The 17510-nt window shown below is 40.5% G+C and overlaps 2 protein-coding genes across 8 annotated transcripts; one reads left to right on the forward strand and one right to left on the reverse strand.

Annotated features, from left to right (window-relative positions):
* Positions 1-6356, forward strand: LOC103707729 (cytochrome b5-like). 2 transcript variants are annotated; one of them, XM_008792338.5, is made up of 4 exons: positions 1-136; positions 233-322; positions 5571-5637; positions 5815-6356. In XM_008792338.5, exons 2-4 carry the CDS (start codon positions 236-238, stop codon positions 6063-6065), a joined length of 405 nt encoding a protein of 134 aa, XP_008790560.1. In that variant the 5' UTR covers positions 1-136; positions 233-235; the 3' UTR covers positions 6066-6356. The 2 variants fall into 2 exon arrangements, with proteins under 2 accessions (XP_008790560.1, XP_008790561.1); XM_008792339.5 differs by having other exon boundaries at positions 40-136; positions 230-322.
* A 3388-nt stretch (positions 6357-9744) lies between these two features.
* Positions 9745-17239, reverse strand: LOC103707730 (rab GTPase-activating protein 22-like). Of its 6 annotated transcripts, XM_008792342.5 has the most exons (7): positions 16275-16911; positions 16106-16189; positions 15009-15144; positions 14871-14920; positions 11664-11717; positions 10966-11348; positions 9858-10890 (listed from the first exon to the last, which is right to left on the reverse strand). In XM_008792342.5, exons 1-7 carry the CDS (start codon positions 16400-16402, stop codon positions 10091-10093), a joined length of 1635 nt encoding a protein of 544 aa, XP_008790564.1. In that variant the 5' UTR covers positions 16403-16911; the 3' UTR covers positions 9858-10090. The 6 variants fall into 6 exon arrangements, with proteins under 6 accessions (XP_088579863.1, XP_008790562.1, XP_088579864.1 ...); XM_088723737.1 differs by lacking the exon at positions 16106-16189 and having other exon boundaries at positions 9745-10890; positions 16524-16997; XM_008792340.5 differs by having other exon boundaries at positions 9745-11348.
* Between the last annotated feature and the right edge of the window lie 271 nt (positions 17240-17510).

Here is a 17510-nt window from a genome sequence, read left to right on the forward strand (position 1 = left end):
CGGACAAATATAAAATATAAAAAATACCTTATAATAATTATTTCTATTTAGTTAGAGGCCGGGTGAGGTGAGGGAGGTAGGTGGAGAAGCGAATAAAGGTTCTGTCTTTTCTGGTCTCCGTCCCCCTCGCTCAGTGGTAAATTCTCTCTTGTCCTCCGATTTTCTCCTAAAAATTAGTGATTCCATCTATAATTCATCGGTTTGAGATCTAAGATCGTGGTTCTTGAAGCAGCCGATGGCCGCCGATCCCAAAACCTACAACTTCGATGAAGTCGCCAAGCACAACGTGACCAAAGATTGCTGGCTCATCATCTCCGGAAAGGTCTCTCTGTTCTTGGTCATCTACATTTTTTCACCTTTTTCAGTTTCAATTTTTAGATAGATCTTGCCTTCAGATACCGTTGTTTTTTCCCGTGCTTTGTTTATTTAATTTGGTAGTAGATTTGCATGCATAAGCTTTGATCAGGTTCACTGTGATGATTTCTGTGTGGTGATAGGGGAGAAGCGAGGTTCCTTTGGGACTTGAATCGGTCGAAGTAGGGTTTTTGATGAGGATTTTGGAGGGGTTCTTTTATTGACCATTGATTAATTGTGATTAAGGGTTTTTTTTGGCCCCTTCTTTTAATTTGGATTTAAGCCTTCTGAATGGAGCTTCTTGAATTTATTTGTTCTGATGTCGAGACTGGTTTTTAAAGAAACCTGGGTATGACTGATGATAGGTTAAACTGCTTCGATTTCTTTTGCCATTGCTGTTTTGATCTCAAATCTGTTCTTCTTCTTGGAAACTTCCACTTATGGTTTCCAGGACCCAGGGTTGACTGGTGAAACTGAAAAATTGGGATCTGATTATCGAGTGGTTGATTGTTTCTCTTATATATTTAGAAGGTTTGATACTTTCTATGTTGTCTGTATAAAATCTTGAAGTTTTATCATATTTTGGCATTGAAAACTAGACGGTGATTGTTGGTGGAACGGGGATCAACTCAAGAATGTTATGGAATCATGCACATATAGATATAGGACCATAGGGAGTTTGGGAGGACCGGTCGCCAGAAGATCATTAGACTGGAATGAAAATAAAGTTAGAGCTACTTTATGATCAACCTTCAATAATATAATATATAATACTAGATCTTGAATGTAGTTTTCTTTGTGGTAGGAAGTTTCCTGCCTGATTAGATTTGTATGAATGGTTTCTGATCGGGTGCTTAGTGTTATCCACTCTTATCCTTCTTCATGTTTCTGAAAAGTGAAAAAAACCCTAATATGGTCGACTAGAAAAGAATGTTGGATATAGTGATATTCCTTTTTCTGCATGTTGAAATAGTTGGATAAGATAAATGTTAAATTGGATGTGTTAAGGGACTCAACTGTATTCGCATGGATTTTTACCCTGTCCTAGAGAATTTTTCTTGTTTTGTCCCACAAGCATCACAGCTAGATGTGTGGAGTAAGCCTTAAGATTGCAGTTCTCGTTCATGATTTTTTCATTCACCTATCTTTGAAGTTTCAAGAATCCTAACAGCTGAATATGATATTAAAGGCAAGTGTACATGACTATATGTAACCCAATTCCATATTTATCCTAGAAAGCAACAATACATAAGATGGCGGCAGGACATCTACAAGCATCACATAGCATGCTTCTGTAAGAAGACCTTATCCACTTTTGATGAACACCTCAATCATCAAAGTTTCATTGAACACAATCAGCATTTACATCTTAACTTTCAATGGCTCCATCAATACTATCTCTTCTCCTTTACAATGATATGCTTTCCTAGTAGGCACTAGTTAGTATTTACTATTCTTTCTTTTATAGTTGATGTTGTCATGGAATAGTGCTATTTTTGATTGAATCATTTTGGCTTTTTTTTTTAAAAAAATGTAGTGGGTTGCCTTTTGTAGGTTGTAGTTTTCTTCTTTCTTTCTTTCTTTCTTTTTTAATTTTGTGGTTTGTGTGCCTTAAGATCTGAAGTTTCTCATCAGCATCCCAAGTATGGAAGATTGAATCTTTTCATTAAAGAACAGGACAATTTTACCGCAACATTTCATTTCTTGGGGGGTTCATATGAAAGTAACCGGAGAGCCTGACTTTTGGGAAGTCAAGTAGAAATTGGTTGTGGATTTGTATGTCATGCATAGAGTAGAGAATCCTTTCTATCAGAAAGGTATACTGTCACAAAGGGAACTCCTTTCAACCATTTATTGCTCATTCATCTGATCCATTCATTCATTCTCTTCTAGACTCTAAGTTGGTTTGTTTCGTTGTCCTATGCATGCATAAACTGGTGCATAGTGCATGATATGCCCATATATGCAGATATACTTGCGTAATCATCAAAATAGATGTCAAGTTCTATTTCATTAATTTTAGTTGCACATGACTGTACCATATCAACTGGTTTTTTCAATATTTATCCAATTATCAATGCAACAATTGAGCTTCTTTTATGCAATCATTTCCAACCTTATCCTTTTTTGCAAATAAATATCTTAATCTCCTTACTTCTACTATGCTCATTATGCACTTAAATCTTCATTCACTTCAAGATTCCGATCTGAATGAAAATTGCGTTCTTTGTGTTGTGTAGCCGAGCATTTTTTTTCTTTGTAATTTTTCAGAATTTATAAAAGAGCCAAATTTAACTTTTTCATGGAAAGTCTGCTTTGAACTTTACTTGACCATTATGCCCCTGTCATCAGATGAATGCACACATATTTATCTTAGTTGATGCCACCATATTTGATATTTCTAAGGTTGTGGATTAGTTCTTTGTGAAGTGAAAGTTAAGTTTCACCATAGTGCAGCCTGCAATATATGGCAGGCTTTGAGATTTCTAGTGTCCCATGGAACCTTTTCACTATAATGCTTATTACATGGTGGCTAATGTGGATCTCAAAGTCCACCATGTATTACACTAGGGGAAACTCAGTTTCTTCTTTGTAGTGGACCTCAGTTGCACTTACTGGTGGATGCACATACAATACAAGTTCATCCACACAAAATGTTTTTATAAGTAGTCAGAAGATCAGGGGTATAATGGCTGAGTAAAATTCAAAGTGAAGAATTTTGCAAAATAGGAAAGTGGCCTTTCTTGCAAATTTGTTGAGTATGTGGATCTTCTCTGTACTTCTTATATCCTTAACATAAAATTGGTTGTGCGTGACCAACTCCTCTCAGAAGAAAAGTGGATCTTTTCTTCTTTTTTTTTTGTTGATGGTACGGATAAATCATACTACTCTAGTATGAGTACTTCCACGTAAGTCAGAGGATACAATAATACAGAAAGAAAAAGGGGTAGCCTCAAGGCTATCCCACAAACACCCATTGAAATGCTGAGTCATATAGGAGGCAATCCAGTCGGCGCCCTGTTCGCCTTCCGATACACATGGTTGATTCAGAAGGCGGCACCAGCCATCACCATCCCGCAAATGTCTTGCAACAGTGGATGCTTACCATTAGCTCCCACTAGGTTCTGAATCTAGCCAACCACCATCGCCGAATCTCTCTCAAGTTGGATGCCGTCGGCTCTTAATATACTCATTGCAGTGGTGATGCCCTCCCATATAGCCCTCAATTCCGCTCTAGGAACAGAAGTATCATAGATGCGCCTGCCCTAGCTGCCACCAATTTAGAGTCAAAATTCTTGATTATGAATCCCACTCCACCTTTGTGTTTGTCGTCAGACACGCTCCCATCGAAGTTGACCTTGAGAAAGCTCGGAGGTGGGGACTCCTAGGTGACGAGGATCGTCCGAGTTGCTGTAGGAGCTAAACGGGAGTTCCAGATGTCCTTTGCTATCCCAAGTTCACCAATAGAATAGGGTTGGAGGATCTCGAGCGCATGAAGTAAGCCTCTGCCCACCACTTGCCCAGGATGCTGCCTTTTGTTTTCGAACACCTGGGCGTTCCTAGCAAGCTAGATATGGTAGGCAACATATGCTACCCTAACATCTTGAGGGACCATGGCTGGCCTTCTTAAAGTTTCCTTCAGTAATGCTAAGAAAGCTGTAGTCGGTGTCGTCTGCTGCAGAAATATTAGGTTGGTCCCAGACCACCTCCATACTTGAGCCGTCCTTGGGCACTGGAACAATACATGAGCCACAAACTCCTCCGACGAACAGTCCACACAGGAAAGGAAGAGCCTTAATCCTCTCCTACACAGAACATCCCTGGTCGGGAGGCAACCCTAAGCCACTTTCCAGAGAAAGAAAGTAATTCAAGGGTGAACACACAGCTTCCATATCGAGTCTCCATCAAGTAGTTTGGTTGGCTTGGTTCTGTAAAGATCACAAAGGTCACTGGCTTTAACCTTCGATCTGGCGGTCACCCTTCATATCCTCCTAATCGGGATCCTTGCCTAGGGATCGGCTTTGCTAGCTGATCTCCGAAAAAGTGCTGAACGACATCAGCATTCTACCTCCTCTCATCAGGAAGAAGGAGATCGCAGGCCTTGAGACCTTCCATAGACTCTGGGTTAACTGTAGTAGACCAGAGCCTTAGCGGCAAGTCTGAGAGCCAGAAGACATCCATTGCATGATCTTTTCTTCAGATACCCTTTTTCCTTTCTCTTGGTGACTTCAATACTGTTTTTTATTTAGGCACTTCAAAAGATTTGTAAAATATGTGATAGTGCTCATTCTAGCCTTATCCTTTGTAGGGAATCATGTGACATTGCTTAGAAACATATCCAATGTTTCATACCTAAACAGAATCATGAACATTACTGATCTTCCCTGTTTGCTTCCTGACATTAGCTGAGATCAACTAGTGTTTATAAAACATTAAGCCCATGCAACATTTGGCAGGTTGATCTTTATCTTGACAAGCTCCCCTTATTAACATTTGGGACAATGATCTATGAATAGTTTAAAACATTACTGGACAGTTAATATGTGTTAACTTGCAGGGACATGTTTGACCAGAACTCTAGGAGAACAATTAGAAATCTAGGTCACTATGGGCGGACATGGGTGTCATCTTCCATTACATGTGTCTTTTTTTTAATAGAGACGGCTTGGTTGGTAGTACTTCTGCTTAGGAAATAACTGTTAACTGCTTGTAAACTGTTTTGGTTATTTGTGACTTATACTAAAAATAATTATTTGAAGCTAGTCATAGAATGCCAAAGGTCAATATACCTCAATCCGAGCTGTTGAGGAAGTAAACTATACTTACAGATGATTCCCAGTTCAGTGTTGTTTTCAAGAATTATTTTACAATTTCTTTAGAGTGATTGTTTAACTTGTAAAACTTCATATGTTAATAAGAATGTCTGTGTTTATCATTTCACATGCTTGGCACAAGGACAAGATGCTTAATGATCAACTGTTCTCTGTTTATTTCCGAGGCTTGGGTTGGACTTAATTGGTTGCTTTCATTATTTTCATGTCATGATGAATATTGTGGGAACTTTGTTTGGCAAAACTGGTACCATGTCTTATATGATCATTTATCAATCTTGTATGTCTATTCCTGAGGATCCAGATAGAAATTTGGGCATGCTAATTATGTTTTCTTCATCGCAAATTACTCACATATATTTTCAACATATATTGGTACTTCAGGTGTATGATGTTACCCCATTTATGGATGAGCATCCAGGCGGTGATGATGTCTTACTAGCAGCAACTGGTAATTATTCAATTTGGCTTTCTGTTGACCTATTCTTTTTACATGATGGTTGCCTTATGTTTTACATATTTTCCTCCACTCGTCTAAAGGAAAGCATGATTAAACCATTCAAAATCTGTGGTCCTGCATGATTGACTCTATCTGCAGCGCTGAATTTTGCATCGACTGTCTTTGCAGGGAAGGATGCAACCAATGATTTTGAAGATATTGGTCACAGTACCTCTGCTAGGGAGATGATGGCCAAGTACTGCATCGGGGATATAGATTCTTCGACTCTTCAAGCTAAGCGCACCTATGTGCCCGCACAACAAGCTCCCTACAAGGCTGATAAAACTCCAGACTTCATGATCACAATACTGCAGTTCCTCGTGCCCATCTTGATCTTGGGCTTAGCCCTTGCTGTCCGACACTTTACCAAAGTAGAGTAGCAGCTCCATTTGCCTCGATGATCCATACTCGATTGAAACTTAGCCTTAGTGGTGGATCTGATAATTTAAAGTAATTAAACTGCAACACCATTCAACCATCCTGATGGTCGCAATGAATTAGTGGTGTGCCAGTCAGAACTTCATTGTTATCTTGATTCCTTTTAATTTGCACTTTGGAGTTTCCTGTGTTAAAGCTGGAACATCTCCAAGTGAACTGAGGATGAATTTTGAGCTATTACAATTTCAGCAAGAAAAAAATATAATGAACTAATGCTGTCTAGGCTTTCTTAATCTTTCCTTCTGTTTAAGTAGTGCAGGAATTTATTTTTACATGTTGGAGATGCTTCTGGTCTCTAACTGGAGATCTAATGGCTAACCTTGTTTTCTAGGCTTTTGAAACTTTTCTTCCTCTTGTCATGTTTTTTTCGCGAGCTAGGTGTCCTTCTACGTTCTCTATTAAGTGCTTATGGAAATCTCTTAATTTGTGGTTCTGTAAACATCAAGGTGAATGGTCTTTTGTTATCTCAAAAGCCTTTGGAGCATATGGTTTAGGAGTCACTCATCTACAATTTTGCTTGAATAACATTGGCATTTAGATAGTGAATGTGTTAGGCAATAGGCTTCTGCAAGTGGACTCAGCAAGGCTACTTCCAGCTAGAAACTAGAATGCACCTTCAGAACCTTATTAAGCTAGCAAAGGCCAGAGATGGAATGTGGTTAGTGTTGCCCCCCAAAATCTGGTCGGATCATATAGAAGGTTTGAAATGTATCGATCCATCTGTTGTAGGGCATAAAATGTCAAGGGTATGAAGTATTGATTTTCTGTAGAGAAATGCTGATTAGCACACAAAAAGAAAAGAAAAAGAAGGTTGTGAGAGCTGATTTGGAAGATCCCTTTGATGATGAAGTGAGACGAGGCTTTAGGAAATAGCTGAAGAGAGAGAAGAATAGTGTAGAATATTCTGCGATGCATATGTAGACATATAGTATTCTGAGCCTCTTTTGTAGGTGGGGAGTTCTTGTCCTATTAGAATTGGACCATTCTAAATCAAGTGGAAAGCTATGTCTCGGCTTTCGTTATTTTATCTGAATCAGCTGAGGAATATGAGTTCTGATCTTTGCTATACTACATGCCAACTTGTGATAGGCTTAATTTTAGCCACAACTACTTGTTGTAAGATGTATTTCCGGTTAAGAATCTTGCACTACTATCGTCGGTGTACAACCAGGTCTCCCCTCAAATGAAGTCCCAGAGTCATGCATGCCAGTGTAGCTTTATCAGCAATAGAGATAGATGATTTTTATCATTCCTTCATTCGTGTAACCTAGAAAGTCCTTAGAGACATTGGATTTCCTGAGTTGTTAAGATCAAGTTACTGAAGTGTATTAGTTTATCTTAGTGGATTTAATGAATTATTTGCGAGTTATGACTTGAAAAATCATTTCCTTTAGAGACGAGAACTGTTAAACTATGAATCATATGTTAGCCAGCGCCCAATGGAGGCGTAATACCGGTGCCGCCGAGTCGTACTGATCCATTTTTAACGGCGACACAGCAGCTGGGCTGCACCTACTTATCGGTCGAAGGAGTCGGACCGAATGGGCTGAATTTTCACTTCAGTTAATAAAACTACGTAGGAAGCAGATACAATTATGGAATAGTACGAGTGTGATATGATTAGGATCTTTCATCCAATGGTCCGTGGAAGAAAAGAAGAATGGAAATGTTCGACCTCGGCCCTCGTAAACTTTTTTCAGGCATCATCCGGCTCCAGTTTTATTGCTTGTCGCTTGGGTTTGCTTTACAAGCCTGCACGGAGCCTTCGCTGGGGATTAATTGATATCGAGACCTCCCCGCGGGAATTTTCTACTTTTCTAACTCGAGTTGTTAGGATCAAGGAAGTACATAAAATGTGGTATCATTATTCCCAGCTTACGTATATTAACATTATTTTATCCACAGGTTGATTATTCCGACCGCCGATGGTCTATTGACTCAACTCAAGAATTTGGCGACGAGCTTGGCGCTGAGCCGACGTGGAGTTAGCATTTCTCATTTGTGCCAGTATTGTGAGGTAGACGAGTTAGTGGATCATGCACTATTCCAGTGTGTCTGGGCGAGGGGGGTTTGGAGGCTGTCCATGATTCTGGAGGTAGTTTGGAGCCAGAGGGATTATTTTCTGGAGGAGATCCGGCGTTGGTCAATTTCCCCCTAGATGAGTTCTGTGGCTATTAGGACAACCTGCATAGCTTACCAGGTATGGATGGCCAGGAACGCCCGAGTTTTCGGCGAGCTTAGCCTGTTCCCACGGTTCGTGATGGAGCAGGCTTGGGCACAGGCAGCAGAGTTCCTTCATGCAGATCTGGATCATAGACCTTTGACAGCTCGGGACACCTGGGGCCCCCATACTGCTTCGGCAGCTTCTCATACGGTATTTTTCACCTGAGAGCCCCCACCTCCAAGCTTCCTCAAGGTCAATTTTGATGGCTCAGTCTTGGACGGAGGCAGGAGGGGAGGAGCAGGTTTTGTTATTAGGGGTCCGATCTCCAGCATGGTAGCAGCAGGAATTGTCAGATCTTTGACACCTCGGTCCGAGGGGCAGAGCTGCGGGCGGCTTGGATAGGATTACGGTATGCACAACATATACTTCAGGCAAGCTCCATCCTCCTGGAAGGTGACTCGGCCACGGTGATCAGCTAGGTTCGAAAAGGCCCTCACAGCGATGGAGGAGTTCATCCTTTGCTCCATGATATATGGTTGATGGTGAGGGAGGGGTTTACTTTTCAGGCTATGCATGTATATCGTGAGACAAACGGGGCGGTGAACTAGGTGGCGGCGTATATTGCGAGCCACTCAGGAGACACTTTATGGGTTGGTGAGGATAACTTGCCTGGTGCATTCTGGATCCTTCTGTTTACAGATTCCGCTAGGTGTATTCGTACCCATGTAGTATGAAATACCCGTTGTATTCGTACCCATGTAGTATTATTTACAGATTTCGCTGGGTGTATTTGTACCTATGTAGTATGAAATACCCATGGAGTAAGAAGAAGAAGAACGTTTCATCATACTTGGATAGCCCCAAGCTTTCATGGTTAAATCTATTGGCCAGATAGAATAATAAATCTGTCGGGCAATGAGGAACAGCATGCACAAAAGCACCTTACTGTAGCAAAAGAATTTTAATGAAAATAATCGAAGACCGCCAATATAATTTAATCTCCAATATTCTCGAGGTTAAATGCAAAACAGCGGACATCACGTCTATCAGATCTTTGAGGCATCGAGCAGGGTCCTATCCATCTGCAATGTATCTGGGATGATACAAAGCCTATAGAATTTTTGGTAGATCAACTAGAGCTTTTGCGAAACAGGCTTAAATGACAGGGTCGCATCAATTAGATCTTCTGCAGTCTAGTTCATTCTTTAGCTGTTCTAATTGGGTGAGTCTCTACAGAGCTGTTATTTTCCCCCTTTTTCTGCGCAAAAAAAAGGGTTGTTGTTCCCCTTGATTCTGCAAATTAAGCAAAACATTATGTAAATATGCAAATTAAGCAGAATGTTGTGCTCCACATTTACTCAGCTCCTGATCTTGGAGTATTGCTGGTAAAATGTAATCCCATAGAATAAAGAAACTGATGTTGGGCACATATTTAAGAAATCTGGCAACAAAGGCAATTTACATGACAAATCTTCATTGAGTTCATTCATCTGTAGCAAATTTAGCCAACCCATTCACCTACAAGGCTTACCGAATACCAAATCGAGAGGTACAAAACAAAAAACAAGCATGCAAGAATTGGAATTGACTGCACTAGTATAAATTGGAATGATTCTTCTTAAGTATTAGAACAACATGATAGTCTCCATTGACTCCAATGTCGGGTTCTCCAAATTCTCTTTCACTACGGCATCAGTGGTATTGCTTTATCACAGCAACTGGTATTATTGACGCGAGCAAAGAGCAAAGAACCCAATAAGGGAGAGATGACTAAAACATGGTGCACAATGAATAAACACCAGGTCATTCAATTTTATCATGTAGGGTGACCACTAGATCATGGGCATCATCCAAGAGCTTCCAGACATCCAGCTGCCCTGCCATGTTGTTGCACGCTCTAATGATCTCATCCATGCTGCTGTACGTCTCTATGATCAGCTTCCTCCTCTGCAGAACACAGGCTGCAATGGCATACAGCAGCAAGTCCTCAGTGGGAGGAGCCCGCAGCCTTATCCTCCCCCATGCAGACTTCCCAATCCCTGCCCTGATTGCTGCCTGGTCTGCCCACATCACCTCCCATAAACACACAGTTTGCTCAAAAGTCAGCTCCCTGCGGAACAAAACCACCACCATTCTATAGACAAAGAAGCAGTCCTCTGCCTGAAGTTTCTCCAAGTGACGAAACAGGTGCAAGTCCTTGGACTTGATGATCTTTGATACAATGTTCAGCTGTCTCCGTATGCCAACTTCATCAAGCCTAAAGTTATGCCGGGCTTTCCTCATGAAACCCACAAAGCACCAGAATGCTTCGTAGTCCTCCTCCATGACTGCAAGTATGGGAGATAGGAGGTCGCTCATACCTTGGCAGTAGCCAATTTCTGGGTCATAGAGTGCATATGCCTCAAGAATAGCAACCAAGCGTGCAGCATGGTAGATTCTGCATGGCTCCAAGTGGTCATAGTCCTTCAAACCAACAGCAACAGCAGACTTGAGTGCCTTGTCCTCAGAGACTAAAGCTTGGGCTGGAGAGTAGATGACCCACTCCACATTAGCCCGTATTGCATCTAAACGGATGATACGCTGCCATGTGGCATAGTCCTCAGCTGTTCGACTAGATTTAGGATTATCCCCTTTAATTGAAGTAATCTTAATATACTTAGGATCAGTTTCCATGTTACCTTCTGCAGCAGAGTACATCAAATCGCTTTCAGGTTCATCTTCAGTAGAGGATTCAGTATCGGAGGATTCAGTCTCCCCTGCAGATGCATCATTGACATGAGTGATTCCACTCTTGTCTTCTTCTTCGACATTACATGAGTTGGAGGCAGAGGTCTCATCTCGTGATGGTTGCTCTGTGCCGCCATCAACTGGGCTTCCTCGATCGACAGAGGGGGACTCCCTGGCACTAAACACATCTTCAGAGCCAGGAGATTCATGGCCCTCAATAAAAATGGGGCTTTCAGCATAACTGACTTGGACTATTTCCTTCAACTCCTTGTCTCCCTCATTGCTTAGCTTTAGAAGTCGCCGGCACCGTCTCCTTAGTTTCTCATATTCTTTCCTGTATTAGAAGTCCAAACAACGGAATTTGATCTTGCCTCCAATACTGGTAGCGTATATATACTCACATTACAAACAAAACTTAGTGCAACTTTAAGTACAGCTTTGGTGTGGCATAGCATCCTATGCTATTCAGACAGATGGGAAAATGGAGGAGCTGATAGGTTGAACAACAAATTGTTCATCCCCATTTTCCCTCAAGGTCATTGTGTTGCACACATTTTTTAAACAAGTTATTTCTCAAATCACCTTTAATTAAACTCACAAAGAAGAAAACCATGGATTAGAAAACAGATTAGCAACCAAGTCTAAATACCTTTTCTGTTGTCTAACAGCATTTCTTTCAGCCCTTGAACTGTTTAGGTTGTAGCTGCACAATGAAATGACAGACTTATGAAATGCTTCTAGCAACTCTAGATAAACAATACTGTCTTAAAGTATTAGCACTTATATCATGCACATCACTATCAATTTACTGAAGTGCCTTGAATACAACAAAGCTTTGCATGCTGCATGCTAGGCAAAATGGAACACAGTAAGTGAGTTTCTAAACGTGCCTATCAAGTCACAATGAGAACAAACGGCATGCAGCTCCCACAAATTAAACATATAACCACAAAAAGTTCAAATTTGTAGAAGATCACAGTTTATGACGTCTAAAATTTGCAGAATGGCATGAAACATCACCGTGTTGTCACATTCACGAACACTGCTAATATACGCAACATATGTGAAAATGAGCTTGACAAATTAAAAAAAAAGAAGTGATTATTTATGATTTCTGCCACCAAATCTTCTTTAATCAGTATCAATAGAATGTGAAACGAGACAACCTTGCAAGCATCAAAGTATCACAGCTAGAACCTTAACAGGATTATGTGTTAATTTATGAGACAATAGCTGGAGTAATCTGATCAATATATATCCGAGGATTCATGCCATTTGGCAAATGTCAAACAAGAAAAGAATGGCAAGGCTTTGGAATTGACAGAAGGAAGTTCATAAGTAACCAAATGAATAAGGTCAATAACTGTCTTTTCCAAATAAAGTTGCATAAAGTTTAATCCGGAGGAAAAGGAAAAATACAGTATGAATATCATTTTTTTATATCTTAATTGATACTTTCAAACATAAAAAAATCCACCCATAAGCTCTTCTAGCTAAATGTTCCAGTAATCTACCTCATTCAACTATAACTTTGAACAAAATGCACTTAAATAGATGAATATTTCATACTGTCTTAAAATGGAATATGGAACTCAAGCTAAACACAAGAAGTGGCATAACCATTCAGTCCACAAACACTTTTCATTTTCAATTAACTCAAGTGAAGTAAATCCAGCAATATAATTCATGTTTATCTTATTAATCTATTGAAGATGGAAGAGTACAATCTGATTCAAATTAAAAACTCACTTGCATCATTGTAAGTGTAGAATATAGACAGTTTACAATAACTTTGCCAATCAAATTTCAAGTTTTCCATCTTCTCGCCAATACTGGCGCAACAGATGTTCACAGCACAAGTGCAGAAGTCATAGACATGAGAACATACAGAAATGAGAAGTCTAACTCATATGCAATAACGTTCAGATAGTACTAAGTTCAACAGCGATTAGGTTTACATTAACAATTCCTATTTGTCAGTAGCAGCAGTGATGTACAATTTTTGACAGCAAAATATGAGAAAACCTGGACACGAGTGCAGCAGCAAGAGGGGTGATGATCGAATGGAATATTGATATCAAACTGAGAAATTAGCAAAAGAAAGATGCTTTCTTAACCTTGTTATTCGACAAATTAATAACAAAAAAAAATCCATATGTTGCTGTACAAATATGATGCAAAACAAAAAAATGGGGTGAAAAAACAGATCAATATTAACCATCAAGAAAGCAAGCTTGTTAACCAACCTATAAATTAATCAAATAAAGTGGTGATATAACATCAAAGAAGTGAAAAGGGACTCCATAAGCCATCAGACCCTCTTGTAAGAAAGTGAAAATGATTGCTGGGAAAATTTTATATGAGGAGGAAAATTGGCTAATTTATTGATGTTAGTTACAGGCTTGAGTTACATATACGTTATCTGATCAACAGATTCTACATGAAATGACAAAACTATGTAGTCCTATATGCACTTGCATTTTGTATTAAATCCTAATGCAAGAGTCCGTTGGCAGTGTCCCACATGCACAAGAAATGCTGCATCTCATCTAGTTTTATCATATACCTTTCATTTTGAAAAAAATTCCTCAAATATTCAGCTTATAAACCATTACATTTGATTGATTTAGTCAATGCATAAGTCTAGAATTTACTCCTTTCAAATGACTCAACTCTGGTGATTGATACCCAATATGGTAGTGAATTTTAGGTCCTATACAATCTTAACTCTAACTATATATGTGTACTATTTATCTACTTCTAGATGCAATCAGACTCTACATGATGAAACTTTGCCCCAAGAATTTTGTTCAGAATCTCTTTAGAACTCAAGTTCTTTCCCTCCTCTTTAAACTCACATGGTACAGATATTTCAGTTATGCTGAGACGCAATGCTCCATAAACACAAGCATCCATCAGATACTCCTTCAGTATTCATTATCTACTCAAGTCCCTTTCGCCCTCCTGAAGAAGTTTCTTTTATCCTGATGATAATCTAGTTTAGTAATGTAAAGGCAACCTCATAATTCAGAAAGAACAACAACAGTGGCTAGCGACGAATATTTTATGTAACTAATTGCAATTTATCTATATGCACGAGAATGCTACACAAATGCTAGTCCTGTACATTATTTTCTAATTACAGCCTTATGAATAAAAGTAGCAACTTGTTGATCGATAAGTGCAATGCTTGCAGTATATGTATGCGAATAGTTTTCCATTATGTGTGCTCTCAGTACAGCTACTCACCAACAGAAAGATGGAATCGACAGTGCACAATAAATTGCAAAGTTGAATTTGCATTAAATGCAGATATTCCTTATTTCATGTCCATGACATAGCTTGTGTTGATATATAAACTACACCATATTATGGACAAGATGTCTAGGAAGATAGGCTATCAATAGAGCACCTTGAATATTCAAGTAAGCAGTTATAACTTTGACTATGTTACGAGAGGCTATGATCTTTAATATTACCTATCTGAAGTCCTTCCAAATTGTTAGTAAAAATCATCATAAATGAAACCTTTGTGGCCTGTTTATCTGATAGGAATTATAGGATCTTGAATAATAAAAAAAAAAATCTATAACCTCCTTGCTTTTAAATTTTACTTTCCATTTTTGGTTCCATATTTGGGCCTGTCTTGGAGTTATCATAATAATTTACCATTCAAATCCAGGATTTGGATTTGCACAAATAAATTATAACCATAATAAGTGAAAACAAATAGGTTGATTAACAGATTGCAATGAAATGAAAACAACAGCCATCAAGTAAATATATAACGGGCCCTATATTTTATTAAAATGAAAATAAATAGAAGCCTTTGAAAACAACAGCTGAGATAACTTACACTCCCAGAAGGAAAGGCCAAACCTCAGCTCTGATGCTTGGGTCCACTCCCTAAACCATAAATAAATGATTAGATCATTGAGGACATTTCTCGAACGATCACAAATAGCATGAAAAAGATATTATAGACAGTGCTTACTCCACTGCGGACTTTTTTTAGAAACTTCAACCCTCCATCACGAAGCTTTCCCTCTGGTGTAAAGAAACTGTACCATTGATGCCTGGTAAGTGCACGTTTTCTTTTTCGTCTAGACCATGGTGATTTAAGGGAACCTCTGCAGAAATATGCAGTCAAGTTATCAACAGATACAATAAGGAATAAAAACTTAATGAAAAAGGTGAAAAACTGAAAATTCTAAAGAACTTGTTCCTACAAAATCCTATTTACACATTAAAGTTCAGAACCTTCTTAACGCATTCTAACATAGAAAAGAAATTTAAGAGCCACAATGAACTGTATGTGTATATGTTAATCGTGGTCTGACTACATAGTAGGTCACTAGTTGCTCCCAGAATTTAAACAGAGAAGGAAATGATGCTGAAGCAATCAGACATCAAAATCACAGACAATAACTGGATGAATCAGAATGATTGAATCAGAATGATTTAGGAATGAACCAAGCACTTAAGAGAAAGCAGAAGGTTACCCCATTCAGCATATTTGGTGCATGCAAAGAATATAGAATGATACATTTGATAAACAACTCTGAGAACATCAGTTTGATGACATCATTTTGATGTCTAAGATAAGAATCACCGTTACCGGCAAAATGGAGGACCAAAAAGAACCGGTCATATTATGAAATCCATGCTCACATGCTCAGTACACCATCAAACACAATGTTGGGATTTAGGAAAGTTTTGCCAAATTGGAAACACTAAAGATGAAGTGAAGCACCGTAATGGTGCTGAAAATACTTCCCATAGATCAGATGCTCACAAGAAGGAAACAGCTTCTATAGATCTATCGGTATCATCACATCCATCCATCCACGTAATTGAACGACAGACATGATGAGAAGGTAAGCAACGCAATCTACCATAAAAGAATGTGATCCGGCACACAAACACACACCCGAATACAAAGTACTCATCAAAATTGTCACAGAGAAAGAATATAAATGATCCGAAGGTCCTAAGCCACCGAATTTAACACAGCCAGCAGCAAGCAGATCGAATACTTTGATCAAATCAGCAGAGGAAACAAAACAGATGGAAAATTAACTAGTCAAATACCCATTACTCCTATTTCTTTCGCCTCCCTTCATTACCAAAGGCTGAGGCTTTAGACTGAAGATATCAGCAAACTGATGTCCGGAACTGGAACTCCAAACAAATCGGAAAAGAAAAATTAAGCCAACGAATGAGCTACCAAGGAAAGAGGTAAAAAGAGAAGGGGACTCACCGATCGGGGACAGGTGAGGAGGCAACAATGAGAAGCGATCTCAGATGGATCCACGACGACATGGTCGACGATGAAGATGGTGAGGAAGAGGAGGAATTCGAGGTGTGAGATCTTCGGAGAGCTTTCATCTATTTTTCTTCTAAAAATTTCCGTTATTTTGTCCTACTCCTAAAAGGGGGTGGGAAAAAGAAGCGGGGAAGAAGGGGGTGGAGACTTCTCTCTCTCTTTTTTTTTCGTTCTCTTCTTTACCTACGGGAGGAGATGACGAGGGTGGCGGCCAAGGCGAGTCCGGCCATGGCCGTCACACCCAGCGCTACGCCGACATGCCACCGGCTGCCTCCCGGCCTCAAGACCCAAGCGCCGCCGTCAGCCCCCAATTTCTCCACCAAGCTGCCGATCTTGCGCTCCACCCAGCCCCACTCCCACATCGATCGCCCGCCCCAATCCCCCTTCGACCATCACCCACCGCCGCCGCCGCCCCTCCGCTCTCCACCTCCCCCCCTCTCTCTCTCTCTCACTGTAGAGACGAGGTTAAAAAAAGATCGCTCTTATTCTCACCGACGACTTGTTAATACTGAAAACGATCGATCTCAGAGACGAGATTGGGGGCTCGGGAGAGACAAAGTCACAGGAAGCCGAGGGGGAAGGAGTCGGTGTGGACCCAAGAAGTGTAGGAAAAAGATAAAGATGGGAAGATGGACGGACGGATGGATGAGAGAGAGCGAGAGAGGGGAGGCTTCGCTTTTCCTTTTGTAAAGAGGGAAACGCGGGTGGTGGCATGTGACGCACTTTAACATCTAGAAAGGGGAAAGAGGGGTGGTTCTATATACACCCCCCCTATTGCTCAGGACACCCCCCAAAAATTAAAAAAAAATTAAATACTCTCTACACCCCCCCATTTGCTAAGGACACCCTAAAAAATTAAAAATTCCTAAATTACCCCCCACCCTTCCCACCCCCTCACCTAAATTGCTCTCTACACCCCCCAAACCCCCCCCACCCCGCTCTTCCCCTCCAAAACACCCGCCGGCGGAGGAGGAGGGGGGAGGCGGAGGAGGAGGACGGGGAGGCGGGGGGAGGCGGAGGGGGAGGTGGGGGATGGGGAGGAGGAGGAAGGAGGACGGGGAGGTGGGGGAAGAGGAGTGAGAGGAGGTGGCGGAGGAGGAGGGGGGAGGCGGAGGAGGAGGACGGGGAGGTGGAGGGGAGGGGAGGTGGAGGGGGAGGTGGAGGGGGAGG

The sequence above is a fragment of the Phoenix dactylifera genome, chromosome 6, assembly GCF_051530095.1.
Source record: "Phoenix dactylifera cultivar Ajwa chromosome 6, Ajwa_hap1_PhDact_Kaust_v1.1, whole genome shotgun sequence".
NCBI classification, from domain to species: Eukaryota; Viridiplantae; Streptophyta; class Magnoliopsida; order Arecales; family Arecaceae; genus Phoenix; species Phoenix dactylifera.

Bases quoted from the DNA above. Each gene is read 5' to 3' on its own strand.
- LOC103707729 (XM_008792338.5), top strand. From the start codon at position 236: ATGGCCGCCGATCCCAAAACCTACAACTTCGATGAAGTCGCCAAGCAC. The intron at 323-5,570 runs GTCTCTCTGTTC...TTGGTACTTCAG, and splicing joins GGCTCATCATCTCCGGAAAG to GTGTATGATGTTACCCCATT. The intron at 5,638-5,814 runs GTAATTATTCAA...CTGTCTTTGCAG, and splicing joins TGTCTTACTAGCAGCAACTG to GGAAGGATGCAACCAATGAT.
- LOC103707730 (XM_008792340.5), bottom strand. From the start codon at position 16,402: ATGAAAGCTCTCCGAAGATCTCACACCTCGAATTCCTCCTCTTCCTCA. The intron at 15,145-16,105 runs GTATTTGACTAG...ATATTTCTGCAG, and splicing joins GAAAGAAATAGGAGTAATGG to AGGTTCCCTTAAATCACCAT. The intron at 11,349-11,663 runs GTATTTAGACTT...CTTCTAATACAG, and splicing joins GCTGTTAGACAACAGAAAAG to GAAAGAATATGAGAAACTAA.